General features: G+C 45.2%; 1 protein-coding gene across 2 annotated transcripts in view; it reads right to left on the bottom strand.

Annotated features, from left to right (window-relative positions):
• wu:fb13g09 (multidrug resistance-associated protein 5) overlaps positions 1-19618 on the bottom strand; it is a 56226-nt gene that overhangs the window by 11686 nt on the left and 24922 nt on the right. For both annotated transcript variants that reach the window (XM_029725728.1, XM_029725736.1), the window contains exons 11-23: positions 16894-16965; positions 16538-16662; positions 16176-16248; positions 15659-15862; positions 15127-15252; positions 14589-14703; positions 14197-14381; positions 13581-13745; positions 12451-12580; positions 12137-12290; positions 3720-3848; positions 3032-3218; positions 60-149 (exon numbers count right to left, since the gene is read on the bottom strand). In XM_029725728.1, coding sequence (XP_029581588.1) covers positions 60-149; positions 3032-3218; positions 3720-3848; positions 12137-12290; positions 12451-12580; positions 13581-13745; positions 14197-14381; positions 14589-14703; positions 15127-15252; positions 15659-15862; positions 16176-16248; positions 16538-16662; positions 16894-16965 — 1755 coding nt within the window. The remainder of the gene's footprint in view (positions 1-59; positions 150-3031; positions 3219-3719; positions 3849-12136; positions 12291-12450; positions 12581-13580; positions 13746-14196; positions 14382-14588; positions 14704-15126; positions 15253-15658; positions 15863-16175; positions 16249-16537; positions 16663-16893; positions 16966-19618) is intronic.

Raw genomic sequence — 19618 nt, 5'->3', positions numbered from 1 at the left:
ATCAGCAACCCTTCTCCCGACTGTTGGCAGCAGCCCCTGGTGTCATTAGGCCTACCTACCTTTATATAATGACTGATCCTCTCTACTGATGTGAAGCGAGCCTCAGTCTCTGACAGCAATCTCACGGTAAACTGAAACAGACCGGTCAGCTGGAGAAGAGAGAGAGAGCGAGAGAGACAGACACAGACAGAAGTGATTAGTCAATGATTAACACCCTCACACCCTATTACAATCAACCCAGGCTCATGTCAACACTAGTGTTGGTCACTGTGTGCGGTGATGCCATTTGGATGAATGAGCAGCACAAACCATGAACCTTTACGACCCCTATAGACAGACATACAGTTGAAGTCGGAAGTTTACATACACGTAGATTGGAGTCATTAAAACTTGTTTTTCAACCACAAGTCTGGTTCATCCTTGGGAGCAATTTCCAAACGCCTGAAGGTACCACGTTCATCTGTACAAACAATAGTACACAAGTATAAACACCATGGGACCACGCAGCCGTCATACCGCTCAGGAAGGAGACAAGTTCTGTCTCCTAGAGATGAACGTACTTTGGTGCGAAAAGTGCAAATCTGTCCCAGAACAGCAGCAAAGGACCTTGTGAAGATGCTGGAGGAAACAGGTACAAAAGTATCTATATCCACAATAAAACGAGTCCTATATCAACATAACCTGAAAGGCTGCTCAGCAAGGAAGAAGCCACTGCTCCAAAACCGCCATAAAAAAGCCAGACTACGGTTTGCAACTGCACATGGGGACAAAGATCATACTTTTTGGAGAAATGTGCTGTGGTCTGATGAAACAAAAATAGAACTGTTTGGCCATAATGACCATCGTAATGTTTGGAGGAAAAAGGGGGAGCCTTGCAAGCCGAAGAACACCATCCCAACCGTGAAGCACGGGGGTGGCAGCATCATGTTGTGGGGGTGCTGTGCTGCAGGTGCACTGGTGCACTTCACAAAATAGATGGCATCATGAGGAAGGAAAAGTATGTGGATATATTGAAGCAAAATCTCAAGACATCAGTCAGGAAGTTAAAGCTTGGTGGCAAATAAATTAAAGCTGAAATAAATAATTCTCTCTACTATTATTCTGACATTTCACATTCTTAAAATAAAGTGGTGATCCTAACTGACCTAAGACAGGGAATTTTTACTAGGATTAAAATGTCAGGAATTGTGAAAAACTGAGTTTAAATGTATTTGGCTAAGGTGTATGTACACTTCCGACTTCAACTGTATACTTCTCCAATCGGCTCAATCAATTTCCATTCATAGTTCCCTGGCAGGAAGATCCTTCCCACGCCTGTAGTAATCCCACAGTGAAATTATATACAGTACCAGTCAGAAGTTTGAACACACCTACTCATTCATGGGTTTCTTTATTTTAACTATTTTCTACATTGTAAAATAATATTGAAGACATCAAAACTATGAAATAACACAAATGGAATCATGTAGTAACCAAAAAAGTGTTAAACAAATCAAAGTATATTTAATATTTGAAATTCTTCAAAGTAGCCACCCTTTGCCTTGATGACAGCTGTGCACACTCTTGGCATTCTCTCAACCAGCTTCACCTGGAATGCTTTTCCAACAGTCTTGAAGGAGTTCCCACATGTGCTGTGTACTTGTTGGCTGCTTTTCCTTCAATCTGTGGTCCAACTCATCCCAAACCATCTCAACTGGGTTGAGGTCAGGTGATTGTGAAGGCCAAGTCATCTGATGCAGCACTCCATCACTCTCCTTGGTAAAATAGCCCTTACACAGCCTGGAGGTGTGTTGGGTCATTGTCCTGTAGAAAAACAAATGATAGTCCCACCAAGCGCAAACCAGATGGGATGGCGTATCACTGCAGAATGCTGTGGTAGCCATGCTGGTTAAGTGTGCCTTGACACTGACAGTGTCACCAGCAAAACACCACCACACCACCTCCTCCATGCTTCACGCTGAGAACCACACATGCAGAGATTATCTGTTCACCTACTCTGCATCTCACAAAGACACGGTGGTTGGAACCAAAAATCTCAAATTTGGACTCTGCAGACCAAAGGACAGATATCCACCAGTCCAATGTCAATTCCTCGTGTTTCTTGGCCCAGCAAGTCTCTTCTTCCTATTGGTGTCCTTTAGTAGTGGTTTCTTCGCAGCAATTCAACTACAAAGGCCTGATTCACGCAGTCTCCTCTGAACAGTTGATGTTGAGATGTGTCTGTTACTTGAACTCCGTGAAGCATTTATTTGGGCTGCAATTTCTGAGGCTGGTAACTAATGAACTAATCCTCTGCAGCAGATGTAACTCTGGGTCGTCCATTCCTGTGGCGGTCCTCATGAGAGCCAGTTTCATCATAGCGTTAGATGTTTTTTGCGACTGCACTTGAAGAAACTTTCTTGAAATTTTATGAATTGACTGACCTTCATGTCTTTAAGTAATGATGGACTGTCATTTCTCTTTGCTTATTTGAGCTGTTCTTGCCATAATATGGACTTGGTCTTTCTTCTGTATACCACCCCTTCCTTGTCACAACACAACTGATTGGCTCAAACGCATAAAGAAGAAAAGAAATTCCACAAATGAACTTTTAACAAGGCACACCTGTTAATTGAAATGCATTCCACCTCATGAAGCTGGTTGAGAGAATGCCAAGAGTGTGCAAAGCTGTCATCAAGGTAAAGGGTGGGTACTTTGAAGAATCTAAAATATAGAATATATTTTGATTTGTTTAACACTTTTTTGGTTACTACATGATTCCATGTGTTATTCATAGTGTTGATGTCTTTAATATTATTCTACATGGAGAAAAAAGTAAAAATAAAATAAAAACCCTGGAATGAATAGGTGTGTCCAAACTTTTGACTGGTACTGTATAGAACATAAAAAAGCCTTCATAAAAACATTCCCATAAAGGGCAGTCAAAATAATTCACCGATAGCAAGGACACACTCTAGCAGTGCGTGTCTGTTTACATGTGTGTGTGCGTGTTTACATGCATGTGCATGAATGTGCTTTTGTGTGTGTGTACCTGCACGGCGTAGGATATAGCCAAGCCTGCGTAGGCTGGGGGGATCTGGTTGTGCATGAAAACAATGAGCAGGGCTACGGTGGTGATGAGAATGATGCTGATCAGGTCCAGTCGTACAGCCAGCCAGCGCATAGCACAGCTGAACAGATAGTGGGAAGCCTGGTTGGTGTCTAGTAAAGCCTGGTACCTGAGATACACAGAGATAAAACAATAGGAAGGGTTAGTGAAAGTTAACGGACCAATAACAGACTTAGTGGAAGGCTGCTCAGTGCCCACATAAGCTCAGCAGAAATCAAATGCTACTCAACTCAAAAGTCCAGGAAATGTTACTTAGGGAGGTTCTCTCATTATTAGTTGTGCAATTTGGGCGGCACCTAGCCTAGCAGTTAAGAGCGCTGGACCAGTAACCGAAAGGTTTCTGGTTCAAATCCCCGAGACAACTAGGTAAAAAAAAAAAAAATCTGAGTTGTACCCTTGAGCAAGGCACTTAACCCTAATTGCTCCTGTATGTCGCTCTGGATAAGAGCGTCTGCTAAATGACAAAAAAAAGTAATTTAAAATTGTAGACGTCTGGTGGGCGAAGCTGTCAAAACCAATGTCTTATCAGTGTTTGAACACACGTCCTGTGACAGATAAAGAAAGTGTCTTCCTATGAGCGCTATACAGTATATTAGTGTACTGTTCTCACCTGTGCAAGAAGTCGTCCCCTCTGCCATAAGCGTGAATGGTGGACAGTCCCTGGAGACTACTGGTGATGTGTGAGGTGAAAGGTGATTGGCTGATGTTCTCCAGACGCTTCAGCTCGCGAATCAGAACCCTAGTCAGACAAAGAGGAAGTGGAACGTCAAGTCTATTACTTAAACGTACCAGAGCACCACTTTAGGGATGCTAAAGAAGTCCACTCACCATTTCTCTAACCTCTGTTCTGTGACCTCCAGCTAAACCTCTACTGTTCAACTCACAATGATGCCCCTGCAGTGGATAGCTGCCGTCTTACAGGCTCCTGAACAAATCTGCTATTTTTTATTTTTTTATTTTTTACACTCATCTTGTACATAATGTTTCCGCCATAATTTCCTATGACTGAAAAAAGCTTCTGGACATCAGAACAGCAATCACTAACATCGATTTGAATGAAGATTTCTGCTTCAACAAGTCGACAGCTCTAGACATTCTGCTTATCCCGGACACGAAAGAGAAAGCGCCGGCGAAAAAGAGGCAAGTCACGAGTGTCGTGTCTTTGGCATCATTAAAACTGAAGACATATTTATCAAATAACTCTCTGTAATTATTATTACGCGATTAACCTGATTAATCATGTAACTGTAATTAACTAGGAAGTCGGGGCACCAAGGAAAATATTCAGATTACAAAGTTATCATTTTCCTAATATAACTTTCAGATATTTTAATATCTGATCAATTAGTCTTCGAATGAATGAATTATTATTTACCTCACGCCAGTCTCATTCCAAACGTCGTAAATGATTGGTTATCTGCACGAACCCAGTTTTCACTATGAGTCATCCATACATCAATTGTCTTAAAATCATTTATTTACTTACTAAGTAATTCACAGAAATGCATAACAAACAGTAGATATGGTTACAAAGAAATCATAGGGGAATGTGCCCTAGTGGGCTAAACCGGCATGGCGGCTTGTTAGACAAAGGGGGGGGGGGTCAACTGAGAAGGCACTACAGAGTTGATAATTCTAACAATTGAAATGCTAATCCTTTGCACATGAACGCTCACTCATTCGGGAACAATTGCAATCAATATATATATTTACGCTCAGTGTGTCGTTGGGATCTCAGTTGAAAAGTTTGTTTCTATTGGAGAGTGTCTGCCCTCTCTCCGTCTCTGTCGTGGTTAGAATGGACAGTTCAGAGTAAGATTCATTCATATCGTTATAGAATAGATGTTTTCAGCGGTTGCCGGTCTTCACGTTCAATGATACCGAATTCCTATCTGCAGACTAGTAATTCATATCAGAGACGTTCATATTCTGTCAGTATCGATAGTCTAAGAGTTTAACCACGTGGTATGGTTAAAGTTCAGAAAGAGGAATGCATGGTCAAACCTTGGACCTCTCGTTATCGAGGTAAGCTGGTCTCCAACCTTTAGCCATCTCGTAATTGAGGTAAGCTCGGTCTGGTGATAGAAAACCAAGGTGGGGGTAGAAAAAGGCTGTCTCATGACGCCAGGTCCTGTCTGTGTCTCTGGGGGCGTGCCAAGGACTTAGTTAAGACTCCAAAGGGAATTGGAGTTTCCTTCATTAAACAGTCCAAAATCACATTACACAATTTCACAAACAGTTCCATCCTTATTCATTCATTTTATACAACCATTTAGATGTAAGTCTCATAGCTGAGGCTACTGTATAAACATGATTATGGTAATGTGGTGGTATTGTCTCATGAGTTTCACCAAATTGTACCAAACGGACCGGTTCGTAGCTGGATTCTGGACCGTATCTTTCATACCTTCTCCAGAACCTGAATATCGTTCGGTTCTCCAGTTCTGTGAGGTGGAAGAACTCCTTTGTTCTCTCTATACTGGGGCCATGAGGAGAGGGTCTCCTCGTAGGAATTTACAACCGGTCTTACAGAGCCTGGTGTCAGAAGTATAGAGGTCGAGGGATGGTGCTTGCAGTTTCCAAAAAGGACAATGTCATGACACTAGACTACGTTGGCGAGCAAGTAAACCGCGATTGCCGTCAGTTTTTTTTTGTGAACGTGCAGTCACTGGAGAACAAACTCTTCTGTTCGAGACTATCCTATCAACAGGAACTGAAAAACTGTAATAGCCTATGTTTCTTGGAGCCGTGGCTGAACGAGGACATGGATTTACTTTACAACTCGCTGTTTTTTTTATGCATCGTCAAGATCGGACGGCAGACTCGGTTAAGGCGAGAGGGGAAGGGGTGTGTCTCTTTGTTAACAACAGCTTGTGCGCGATCTCTAATGTTAAGGAAGTCTCAAGTTTTTGCTCGCCTGAGTTAGAATACCTCATGATAAGCTGCAGACCATACTATTTACCAAGATAGTTTTCTCGTAGCTGTCTATCACCACAAACCGATGCTGGCACTAAAACCTCACTCAACGAGCTGTATATGGCCATAAGAAAATGCACATTCAGAGGCGGCGTTTCTCGTGGCAGGTGATTTTAATACAGGGAAACTGAAATCTGTTTTACCTCATTTTTACTAGCATGTCACATGTGCAACTAGAGGCAACAAAACTCTAGATCACGTTTACTCCACACACAGAAACACATACAAGGCCCTCCCTCGCCCTCTCTTCGGCAAATAAGACTAACTCTATCCTCCTGATTCCTGCTTACAAGCAAAAACTCAAACAGGAAGTGCCAGTGACACACTCAATATGGAAGTGGTCCAATGAAGTGAATGCTAAGCTACAGGACTTTTTCACTAGCATACGTTCCAGCATTCATCCGATAACATTGAAGAGTTTACCACGTCAGTCACCGACTTCATTCAGAGGTGCATCGACGATGTTCCCACTGTGGGAGCATTCACTTCAATGGACCACTTTCGTATTGAGCGTGTCACTGGCACTTCCTGTTTGAGTTTTTACTTGTAAGCAGGAATCAGGAGGATAGAGTTAGTCTTATTTGCCGAAGAGAGGGCGAGGGAGGGCCTTGTATGTGTTTCTGTGTGTGGAGTAAACGTGATCTAGAGTTTTGTTGCCTCTAGTACATACCCCAACCAGAAGCTATGGATTACAGGCAACATCCACACTGAGCTAAAGCTGCCACTTTCAAGGACCGGGATACTAATCTGGATGCTTATAAGCAATCCTGCTACGAACTTCGACGACCCATCAAACAGCCAAAGCGTCAATACAGGACTAAGATCGAATCCTACTACGCCGGCTCGAACGTTGTCGAAACTCACACTTAGCTGATGTGAGTAAAACCTTTAAACAGGTCGAAATTCACAAGGCCGGGGGGCCAGATGGAATACCAGGACGCGTACTCAGAGCATGCCAACTTGTTTCAAGCAGACCACCATTTCTGTGCCTAAGAACTCCAAGGTAACCTGTCTAAATGACTATCACCCCGTAGCACTCACGTCTATAGTCATGAAATGCTTTGAAAGGCTGGTCATGTCTCACATCAACACCATCATCTCAGACACCCTGGACCCACTCCAATTCATATACCACCCCAACAGATTCACAAATGAAGCAATCTCTATTGTACTCCACACTGCCCTCACCACCTGGACAAAAGGAATACCTATGTGAGAATGCTATCGATGGGGCTGTAGTAGAGCGGGTTGAGAACTTTAAGTTCCTCCGTGTCCACATCAGTAAGGAATTAACATGGTCCACACACACCAACAAAGTTGTGAAGAGGGCACGTCAGTGCCTCATCCCCCTCAGGAGGCTGAAAACATTTGTCAAAAAGTTCTACAGCTGCACCATTGAGAGCATCTTGACTGGCTGCATCCCCGCTTGGTACGGCAACTGCAAGGAACCCACCGCAAAGCGCTACAGAGAGTTGCGAGTACGGCACAGTACAACCCTGGGGCCGAGCTCCCTGCCATCCCGGACCACTATACCAGGCGGTGTCAGAGGAAGGCCCCAAAAACTGTCAAAGACTCCAGCCACAGAGTGTTGTCACTGCTACTGCATGGCAAGCGGTACCAGTGCACCAAGACTGGAACCAACAGGACCCTGAATAGCTTGTACCCCCAAGCCATAAGACTGCTGAACCAGACTGCTAAATAGCTAATCAAATAGTTATCCGGACTACCTGCATTGACCCTTTTTTGCAACTCTTGCACGGACTCTACCCACACACTTGCAAGTACTTCCACTAACATCCTCACACACCCACACACACCCACACGCATACTGAGGCCGCACACACACACACTGCTGCTACTGTCCATTATCTATCCTGTTGCCTAGTCACTTTACCCCTACCTACAGTATATGTACATAGCTATCTCAATTACCCCGTACCCCTGCACATTGACTCAGTACTGGTACTCCCTGTATAGAGCCATGTTATTACCTGGTACTCCCTGTAAATATAGCCATGTTATTACCTGGCACTCCCTGTAAATATAGCCGTGTTATTACCTGGCACTCCCTGTAAATATAGCCGTGTTATTACCTGGCACTCCCTGTAAATATAGCCGTGTTATTACCTGGCACTCCCTGTAAATATAGCCGTGTTATTACCTGGCACTCCCTGTAAATATAGCCGTGTTATTACCTGGCACTCCCTGTAAATATAGCCGTGTTATTACCTGGCACTCCCTGTAAATATAGCCATGTTATTACCTGGCACTCCCTGTAAATATAGCCATGTTATTACCTGGCACTCCCTGTAAATATAGCCATGTTATTACCTGGTACTCCCTGTAAATATAGCCATGTTATTACCTGGTACTCCCTGTAAATATAGCCATGTTATTACCTGGCACTCCCTGTAAATATAGCCATGTTATTACCTGGCACTCCCTGTAAATATAGCCATGTTATTACCTGGCACTCCCTGTAATATAGCCATGTTATTACCTGGCACTCCCTGTAAATATAGCCATGTTATTACCTGGTACTCCCTGTAAATATAGCCATGTTATTACCTGGTACTCCCTGTAAATATAGCCATGTTATTACCTGGTACTCCCTGTAAATATAGCCATGTTATTACCTGGTACTCCCTGTAAATATAGCCATGTTATTACCTGGTACTCCCTGTAAATATAGCCATGTTATTACCTGGTACTCCCTGTAAATATAGCCATGTTATTACCTGGTACTCCCTGTAAATATAGCCATGTTATTACCTGGTACTCCCTGTAAATATAGCCATGTTATTACCTGGTACTCCCTGTAAATATAGCCATGTTATTACCTGATACTCCCTGTAAATATAGCCATGTTATTACCTGGTACTCCCTGTAAATATAGCCATGTTATTACCTGGTACTCCCTGTAAATATAGCCATGTTATTACCTGGTACTCCCTGTAAATATAGCCATGTTATTACCTGGTACTCCCTGTAAATATAGCCATGTTATTACCTGGTACTCCCTGTAAATATAGCCATGTTATTACCTGGCACTCCCTGTAAATATAGCCATGTTATTACCTGGCACTCCCTGTAAATATAGCCATGTTATTACCTGGCACTCCCTGTAAATATAGCCATGTTATTACCTGGTACTCCCTGTAAATATAGCCATGTTATTACCTGGTACTCCCTGTAAATATAGCCATGTTATTACCTGGTACTCCCTGTATATATAGCCATGTTATTACCTGGTACTCCCTGTATATATAGCCATGTTATTACCTGGTACTGCCTGTATATATACACATGTTATTACCTGTATATAGATGTTATTTTTACTCGTTATTGTTATTCATTGTTTATTTGTTCCTTGTGTCACTATTTCTAAATTTTGTATCTTTATCTTCACTTTGCATTGTTAGAAAAGGACACGAAAGTAATCATTTCACTGTTAGTTTAAACCGGTTGTTTACGAAGCATGTGACAAATAAAATGTGATTTACTCTGCGACCCCCCCCCAGCCAAACCCCCACTCTGCGACGCCCCCCCCCCCAGCCAAACCCCCACTCTGCGACGCCCCCCCCCCCCAGCCAAACCTCCACTCTGCGACGCCCCCCCCCAGCCAAACCTCCACTCTGCGACGCCCCCCCCGCCAAACCTCCACTCTGCGACGCCCCCCCCCCAACCAAACCTCCACTCTGCGACCCCCCCCCCCCAAAGCCAAATCTCCACTCTGCGACCCCCCCCCCCCCAAAGCCAAATCTCCACTCTGCGACCCCCCCCCAGCCAAACCTCCACTCTGCGACCCCCCCCCCCAGCCAAACCTCCACTCTGCGACCCCCCCCCAGCCAAACCTCCACTCTGCGACCCCCCCCCAGCCAAACCTCCACTCTGCGACCCCCCCCAGCCAAACCTCTACTCTGCGACCCACCCAGCCAAACCTCTACTCTGCGACCCACCCAGCCAAACCTCTACTCTGTGACCCACCCAGCCAAACCTCTACTCTGTGACCCCCCCAGCCAAACCGCTACTCTGTGACCCCCCCAGCCAAACCTCTACTCTGTGACCCACCCAACCAAACCTCTACTCTGTGACCCACCCAACCAAACCTCTACTCTGTGACCCACCCAGCCAAACCTCTACTCTGTGACCCACCCAGCCAAACCTCTACTCTGTGACCCCCCAGCCAAACCTCTACTCTGTGACCCACCCAGCCAAACCTCTACTCTGTGACCCCCCAGCCAAACCTCTACTCTGTGACCCCCCAGCCAAACCTCTACTCTGTGACCCCCCAGCCAAACCTCTACTCTGTGACCCCCCAGCCAAACCTCTACTCTGTGACCCACCCAGCCAAACCTCTACTCTGTGACCCACCCAGCCAAACCTCTACTCTGTGACCCCCCAGCCAAACCTCTACTCTGTGACCCCCCAGCCAAACCTCTACTCTGTGACCCACCCAGCCAAACCTCTACTCTGTGACCCACCCAGCCAAACCTCTACTCTGTGACCCACCAGCCAAACCTCTACTCTGTGACCCACCCAGCCAACCCTCTACTCTGTGACCCCCCAGCCAAACCTCTACTCTGTGACCCCCCAGCCAAACCTCTACTCTGTGACCCCCCAGCCAAACCTCTACTCTGTGACCCACCCAGCCAAACCTCTACTCTGTGACCCCACCCAGCCAAACCTCTACTCTGTGACCCACCCAGCCAAACCTCTACTCTGTGACCCCCCAGCCAAACCTCTACTCTGTGACCCCCCAGCCAAACCGCTACTACCCACCCAGCCAAACCTCCACTCTGTGACCCCCCAGCCAAACCTCTACTCTGTGACCCACCCAGCCAAACCTCTACTCTGTGACCCACCCAGCCAAACCTCTACTCTGTGACCCACCCAGCCAAACCTCTACTCTGTGACCCCCCAGCCAAACCTCTACTCTGTGACCCCCCAGCCAAACCGCTACTACCCACCCAGCCAAACCTCCACTCTGTGACCCCCCAGCCAAACCTCTACTCTGTGACCCCCCAGCCAAACCGCTACTACCCACCCAGCCAAACCTCCACTCTGTGACCCCCCAGCCAAACCTCTACTCTGTGACCCCCAGCCAATCCTTAGGGAGGGTTAATCATTTTAATTTCCCGTTGCAAAAATGATTTCCATTGCGTGTTCTAAGGAACCCGATTCAACTTGTGAACTCATCACCAAACCAGACAAACTAGATCAGGACAACAACATCGTGAAATATCTGGGGATGGTGGTCGAGGAGAGGGTTGACAAACACTGCATTATAACTCCAATGACAGTGCAGTTATCTGACAGGTTAGTGAACTATGATATGATGAGAGGACACAGGGCAATCAGAGTGTAATTCTGCCCAGGACAGGACAACCATTTCCTGGCACAGCTCAGGCCATTCCTTGGCTCAGCTAGAATCATTTCAGATTTTTGTGTGACTTTATGAGCCACAGACCCACACTACCACGACTCTCGACTGAGTCAGCAGGGAAGTGTGACAGAGAGGGTTTTATTGACAAAGGTGGGGTGGAGTTCTACTTTTAGGTCCATAGATAGGATAGGCTGCACATGTGAATAACAAGTCTGCGCATGAATCATCCCAGGCGGGAGGGAGGGGGGGTTGGAGGAGAAGAGGATAGGGCATTAAAGAACATGACACTCCTTGTTCTGAGACTACCTACACAAACATGTTTACGCAGTTGGAACTTTCATTTCACGATGCCAACAAATGGTACCCGTCCCAAAAAGCACTTTATTCCCTATATTGTGCGGGCCCTGGTCAAAAGTAGTGCACTATATGGGGAATGGGGTGCCTTATGAGCTTGCTTTTAATGAGGAAACTGGTTAGATGCGTCACGCTGAATAATAAATTACCCAAAGACCTAGGGAACCCTAATCCATCTCTACACTTATCTTTAAATCAAAGCACGCACGAGCACACACACACACACACACACACACACACACACACACACACACACACACACACACACACACACACACACACACGTATAAATCGATTGGTTGCAGCCTGACCTGGAGACGCGGTTGACAATGAGGAGGAAGGCTCCCAGGGGCAGGAGGGAGATCAGGAACCAGGGGAATACGATGCCCACCATGACCAGGCAGAAGAGCACCAGGGTCATGTTCTGGAGCAGCATCTCAGCCTGCATGGCCAGACGGACGTCCACTGTGGATGGATAGATGGATAGATAGAGAGAAAAGGAGACCGAAAGAGAGAAGGACACAGAGGGAGAGAGAAAACCAAAAACTGTCAGATCACACTGTGTTGTCTGGGTGGTATGGGGACCTCAAGGCTCGGAGTATGAAGTCAAGGCAAGACACCTCACCCTCGTCCATGTCTCGGGAGAAGCGTGTGAGGATGCGTCCCAGAGGTGTCGTGTCAAAAAAGCGCATGGGGCTCAGGAGGAGGCGGTGGAACAGCTTGTCGTGGAGCACCGAGGCAGCCCGAACAGTGCACTGTCAGACAAACACAGTGGTGTTTCAACACGGAGCCAGACACAACACTGGTAAACAGATGGATCGTCGGGACTCGGGAAGCTCAACACCCAGGCGCAACAAATGCAAACATACAGTAGGAGTAGACAGAGAATTGTTGCCAGCATTCACAGCTATGTACACATACTAGCTAACGCTCATATGACATGCTGCTAATGCTAGTTGGCCATGTTGTTGTTGTTGTGGTTGTGTCCCTATTAGAACTCACTGTGCTGTTAAGAGCAAGAGGAAAGTTTCTCGTGTCAGACAGACTGTCAAATCCTCAGACATTAATGAATGTCTGGCAGGCTGACACAAAGGTTATGAACCCATGTCTAGGTTAACGCAGTGAGAAACATCTGGCAGAATGACTTTTGGCAGGAGAGAACACATTCAATCTATTAATAGAATATGCAACACTCCCACATTCACGTTACAGCTAAGGGTAAAAAAAAAATAAAAGATTAGCCATCTTCGGGAAAAGTTTGTCACACACAATTACGTGAGGACATAACCTCTGTAATGGGCTGTCAGGAAAGTTTAACAAACACAGGGGACATATCCAAAGGGACAGGGACACACAGCGGCACACGCACACACAGCCATTAAAGCAGCGTGTCACAGCACTGGACAGATAAATGGATTTAGCCTGCAGGCACTTTCAATTATAGTAGTGCAACTCATGAAAACGTCTTAAAGACAAATAGAGAGAGTCAAGGTTGTACCACAACAACTTTGCACTTCTTTCTTTTGAAAAGGGCCTGAGCGTAAATCAATGAAAGCCTGACTTATGGAGACTATGGTTACGTCCAGCATGGTATCCTATGGACCCTTGTTAAAAGTAGAACCCTGGAGTGAATCGGTCAGTGGTGCACTCTCCTTTGACAGGCCATAGAGTGCATCAATGAATGGTCCTGACATTTCAAGACGAGAGAACAATCCACAAGAACCACTCTAAAAGACATCTGAGCAAGATGCTTACCTTGACGAACACTAGCCCCCTCATTGTCTTCAGGAAGAGAGCGGCCCCCATGGACAGCACATAAACTCTTGAGTAGTATTGAACGTGAGGGTTGAGCCTCATGCTGTCGCTTGCCAACCCCGCCAATGTTTCATTGGTTTCGTTCTCCAGGATTAATGATGTATTCTGAGGGCAGATGGAGGGATACACACAAGGCATTTCTATCCAATGAAGGAAATAAATTAAACAAAGCCAGCTGAGACAGAAGACATGAAAGAAGCAGCCATTTGGGTAATGTCGCTATTCCAAACACATCCTTCAATCAGACACGGACGACAGCTTCGCAGCACATCTGCTTTTTTCCGGCTCGTCTCTTGTTTTAATTACGTTTACAGAGACACCGGTACTTTTTTAATTACACGTGCTGAGATTAATGCTCTCACTTTCCCCACTACAACTCAGTGATGCACAGAAGTGGTTTTACTTGTGGGAGACAGCCTGCTACAGTATAGACATCCCTCAGAGTAAGCAGAAATTGTCCTATCCCACTAACACGGCATCAGACATTTCTTTAAATTCTAATAAGTATTGTAGGTAGGGTAATCTGATCCTAGTTGTGTGTCTGTGTGTAACTCACCCCACTGCCCTGGCGGATCCAGTAGCTCAGCCACCAGTTACTGAAGGCGATGCTGCCAGTGGTGAAGAGGAAGAGGATGACGTTGATGATGAAGGCACAAGGGCCTCCAGCCGCATTGATGTAGGCCTTGTACACATCCCAGGCCACGGCACCAGAGCCCTTCTCCTCCGCTTTCATGAGCTGGTCTGGAGAGTGAAGAAAGGGAAGGAAAGAAGGAACGAAGGAAATAAGGAAGGAAAATAGGAAGCAAAGAAGAGAGTTAGAAAGGGAAGGAAGGAAGGAAGAGGAAGGAAGGAAGGAAGGAAGAAACCTGTGAGTAATTTCCTAATTTCAAGCCAACTGTTTTAAATGGAACACATTAACACATTCTATTTGGCGCGATCGAGTCTCACCTCCTTTCCCTTTCTCCACCGGCGGTCTGGCAACTTTGGCAAAATTCCCGGTGGTCTCAACCTTTTCATCTCCCTCTTTCTTCTCCTTATTCTTCAGGTTTGTTTTCACCAGGTTCTAGGAGAGCAAGCCAAAGAGACCTACAGCATAAGACAATCGGCCAAGTCACAACATTGCCAGTAAGTAATTTAAACAGAGATATTGGTGACAGGGTCTTTAGCAGTGTGACACCGATAAATCAATGCCCACCTAAATAATGAAAGGCCCTGTATGCATTAACATTTCCCAGCCACCCACTTGGCTTCTCCTGCCTCATGAATTACGCAGGATGTGACGTACGATAGTGTTGTGTAAAGAGGGATGAAAAAGGTGTTTTTACATAGAGAGCTGGGCTAGCCTGGTCCCAGATCAGTTTATGCTGTCTTGCCAATGCATGACAATGACCATAGGAGTTGGAAAGGCTAGCCTGGTCCCAGATCTGTTCGCAAACAGATCTGTGATCAGGCTAGAGCTGGACATGCGCTCCGTGGTTGGCATTACCTCCTGCTGTACGCTGTTGAAGAGAGTGGCGTAGTCACGGTCTCTGCCCATAAGCTGGGAGTGGGTGCCATGCTCGGCAATCTGCCCGTCCTTCATCAGAATCACGTGGTCACACTCTGCCAGGTACTGAGAGAGGGTCAACACCAGTGAGATCTGGGATTCTCCTAATGAAGAATCCTGGGCTATAGTATGCTCCTCTATATGGCTCCCTTTCCTCAGCCTTCTCTTTTCGGGACAAATTCTTGAGTCGCACTCTTAACTTAGCTTTATGCATTAATGTCAATGGAGACTGTGAAAACTCAAGTTGCACTATAATCATCGACCTAGGAGGTCTACATAGGGTCTCTCTCATTTCCTTTCAGATTAGGCGTCCCAAAGATATACACGAGAGTAGTTAAGAAAGCCATTTCAGATCATGAATGCCATTTCCCATCATTTGGCCATAGTACACAAGTCACTTATTTGCTGCAAATTCTTCTGTTTCTCACATAAATACAATTTGATCATTCAGATAATCAGAAGCTCCTCTTACCTGCAGCTGGTGTGTGACAAAGATGATGGTCTTGCCCTTGGACGCCATGCGGATGGCATTGTGGAAGAGGTGAGAGCCCACGTGGGCGTCCACGGCACTGAGAGGGTCGTCCAGGAGCAGGATGGGCTGCTCGCTATACAAGGCACGTGCCAGGCTCACCCGCTGGCGCTGCCCGCCACTCAGGTTGGCACCCCTCTCACCTATCTGGAGTGAAAACATTGGGACAATGTTGACAAAATGTATCAAGGATCATTTCTGATTGATAGGCTTCACACAGAGGCAGCAACAGACCAGCTATGTACTTACATAACACTTTATCATGTTCTCTCATAAAACACCACAATGCACCCCAAAGCATTCCATCTATAAATGCATGTACTACTTACTAGCTTGTTACATGGTAATTCCACTTTCTGCTATTTTGGTATAGTGTAAGGCAATTGTATTGTACAGAATGGCCAGAGTTCATATTGAGAGCATCTCCAGCAGAGAGATGCAATAGCGGTCTGATACATACCTCAGTCATATCCCCATAGGGCAGCTCTGTCAGATCAGGGATCAGGCAGCAGGCAGAGACCACAGCATTATACCTAATAAGGAAACACAGCCAAGGACATGACTTAACATGAGAGGAAACACAGTCACGGTCCAGAGAAACGAGTAAACCATGAGTTAGAAATGAGCCTTTGGCCCTTCTGAATGTGAAACTATCAAACTATGACATCCAAACGTGACTGGTCATGGACTACAGATGAAAATGAGCCGTCTACCTAAATCCAGCACTATGACACCTCTAAATGGTCTGCGTTGTTGCTTTCATTGTGTACTGTTCCAAAATAAATGACTCAAAAGTCATAAACACAAATCAATCAATCTTACTTGTCTTCGTCGTATTCTTTTCCGAACAGGATGTTCTCTCTCAGTGAGTCATTGAGGATCCAGGCCTGTTGAGCCACATAGGCAAAGCCGCCACTGGCCGCCACATTGCCCTCCAGCAGGGTCATCTGTTGAGCACCAGAGATAAGACTCATGTTAAAACATACTAGAAGTAAAGCTGACCTGGGCTTTCACAAGAGGGAAAACACTTGAACTGCGTTTGATTGCCCGGTACAACGGAACAGTCCCAAAAGCGCAAAAGTCAAGCTTAGTCAAACGCACCTCAAATGCTTTCCAGTCTGGTTTGTAGGGGACTCCCCCAGTAAGCTGGTTTGAAGGCCAATGATATAGAAACTCACCTGTCCCAGCAGAGCAGACAGAAGAGAGCTCTTTCCGCTCCCCACAGCTCCACAGATTCCTACCAACGCCCCCTGCAGATCAGAAGGATACCAGTGGAGTATTGGTATTGATTTGTAACTAAAACGCACTCAGTCCATTTCAAAAGGAAAGTGCAAAGTTGCTGACTCCCTCCAATTGTCTACTCTTTCAGTCGTTCTCTTTTTTAAGAGTTGTGCTACTATAATCAAATGTGCCTGCATGCTAAATCCATTTATCTGTCCAGTGCCTCAATGCTTTAGAACAGTGGTATTCAAACTTTCTCAGCAGGGACACAATTCTTTCCACCAGAATTTCAGAAGACAATTTTTTTGGGCACAAATTTCTAGCAACCCCAAACCAAATATAAATGACACAACCTTAAAATCTGTACATTTTGTGGACCCCAGGAAGAGTAGCTGCTGCCGCAAAAGCTAAAAATTTCATTCTCAGATGGAATAAAAAATATATACAGTACCAGTCAAAAGTTGACACACCTACTCATTCAATGGTTTTTCTTTTTTACTATTTTCTACATTGTAGAATAATAGTGAAGACATCAAAACTATGAAATAACACATATGGAATCATGTAGTAAGCAAAAAAAGTGTTAAACTAATACATTTCAGCTTCTTCAAAGTAGCCACCCTTTGCCTTGATGACAGCTTTGCACACTCTTGGCATTCTCTCAACCAGCTTCATGGGGTTAAAAGTAAATTGTGGAATTTCTTTCCTTCTTAATGCATTTGAGTTCCTTCTTAAATCAGTAGTGTGGTGACAAGGTAGGGTTGGTATACAGAAGATAGCCCTATTTGGTAAAAGACCAAGTCCATATTATGGCATGAACAGCTCAAATAAGCAAAGAGAAATGACAGTCCACCATTACTTTAAAACATTAAGGTCAGTCAATCCGGAAAATGTCAACAACTTTGAAAGTTTCTTCAAGTGCATTCGGTAAATCCATCAAGCATTATGATGAAACTGGCTCTCATGAGGACCGCCTCAGAGAAGGAAGACCCAGAGTTACCTCTGCTGCCTTCATGGCTGAATTGCTTTAAAGAAACCACTACTAAAAGGACACCAACAAGAAGAAGAGACTTGCTTGGGCCAAGAAACACAAGCAATGGACATTAGACCGGTGGAAATATGTTCTTTGGTTTGAGGAGTCCAAATTGGAGATTTTTGGTTCCCACCGCCGTGACTTTGTGAAACGCAGAGAAGGTGAACGGATGATCTCCACGTGTGGTTCCCACCGGGAAGCATGGAGGAGGAGGTGCTTTGCTGGTGACACTGTCTGTGATTTATTTAGAATTCAAGGCAAACTTAACCAGCATGAATACCACAGCATTCTGCAGTGATACGCCATCCCATCTGGTTCGCGCTTAGTGGGACTATCATTTGTTTTTCAACAGGACAATGATCCAACACACCTCCAGGCTGTGTAAGGGCTATTTGACCAAGAAGGAGAGTGATGGAGTGCTGCATCAGATGACCTGGCCTCCACAATCACCCGACCTCAACCCAATTGAGATGGTTTGGGATGAGTTGGACCGCCGAGTGAAAGAAAAGCAGTCAACAAGTGCTCAGCATTTGTGAGAACTCCTTCAAGACTGTTGGAAAAGCATTCCAGGCGAAGCTGGTTGAGAGAATGCCAAGAGTGTGCAAAGCTGTCTCCAAGGCAAAGGGTGGCTACTTTGAAGAAGATAAAAAATATATATTTAAATCACTTTTCTGGCTACTACATGATTCCATGTGTGTTATTTCATAGTTTTGATGTCTTCATTGTTATTCTACAATGTAGAAAATAGTCAAATTAATAAAAAAATAAAAATAAATAAAAGAACTCTTGAATGAGTAGGTGTCCAAACCTTTGACTGGTGCTGTATACAGTTGAAGTCGGAAGTTTACATACACCTTAGCCAAATACATTTAAACTCAGTTTCACAATTCCTGACATTTAATCCTAGTAAAAATTCCCTGTCTTAGGTCAGTTAGGATCACCACTTTATTTTAAGAATGCCATCTATTATGTGAAGTGAACCAGTCCCTCCTGCAGCAAAGCACCCCCACAACATGATGCTGCCACCCCCGTGCTTCACGGTTGGGATGGTGTTCTTCGGCTTGCAAGCCTCCCCCTTTTTCCTCCAAACATAACGATGGTCATTATGACCAAACACTTCTATTTTTTGTTTTATCAGACCAGAGGACATTTCTCCAAAAAGTGCGATCTTTGTCCCCATGTACAGTTGCAAACCGTAGTCGGGGTTGTTTATGGCGGTTTTGGAGCAGTGGTTTCTTCCTTGCTGAGCGGCCTTTCATGTTATGTCGATATAGGACTCATTTTACTGTGGATATAGATACTTTTGTACCTGTTTCCTCCAGCATCTTCACAAGGTCCTTTGCTGTTGTTCTGGGACTGATTTGCACTTTTCGCACCAAAGTACGTTCATCTCTAGGAGACAGAACTTGTCTCCTTCCTGAGCGGTATGACGGCTGCGTGGTCCCATGGTGTTTATACTTGCGTACTATTGTTTGTACAGATGAACGTGGTACCTTCAGGCGTTTGGAAATTGCTCCCAAGGATGAACCAGACTTGGAGGTCTACAATTTTTTTTTCTGAGGTCTTGGCTGATTTCTTTTGATTTTCCCATGATGTTAAGCAAAGAGGCACTGAGTTTGAAGGTAGGCCTTGAAATACATCCACAGGTA

Source organism: Salmo trutta, chromosome 3 (assembly GCF_901001165.1).
Source record: "Salmo trutta chromosome 3, fSalTru1.1, whole genome shotgun sequence".
NCBI lineage: Eukaryota > Metazoa > Chordata > Actinopteri > Salmoniformes > Salmonidae > Salmo > Salmo trutta.
Note: the sequence above shows the minus strand (reverse complement) of the source record. Positions and strands in the feature narration are given on the sequence as shown.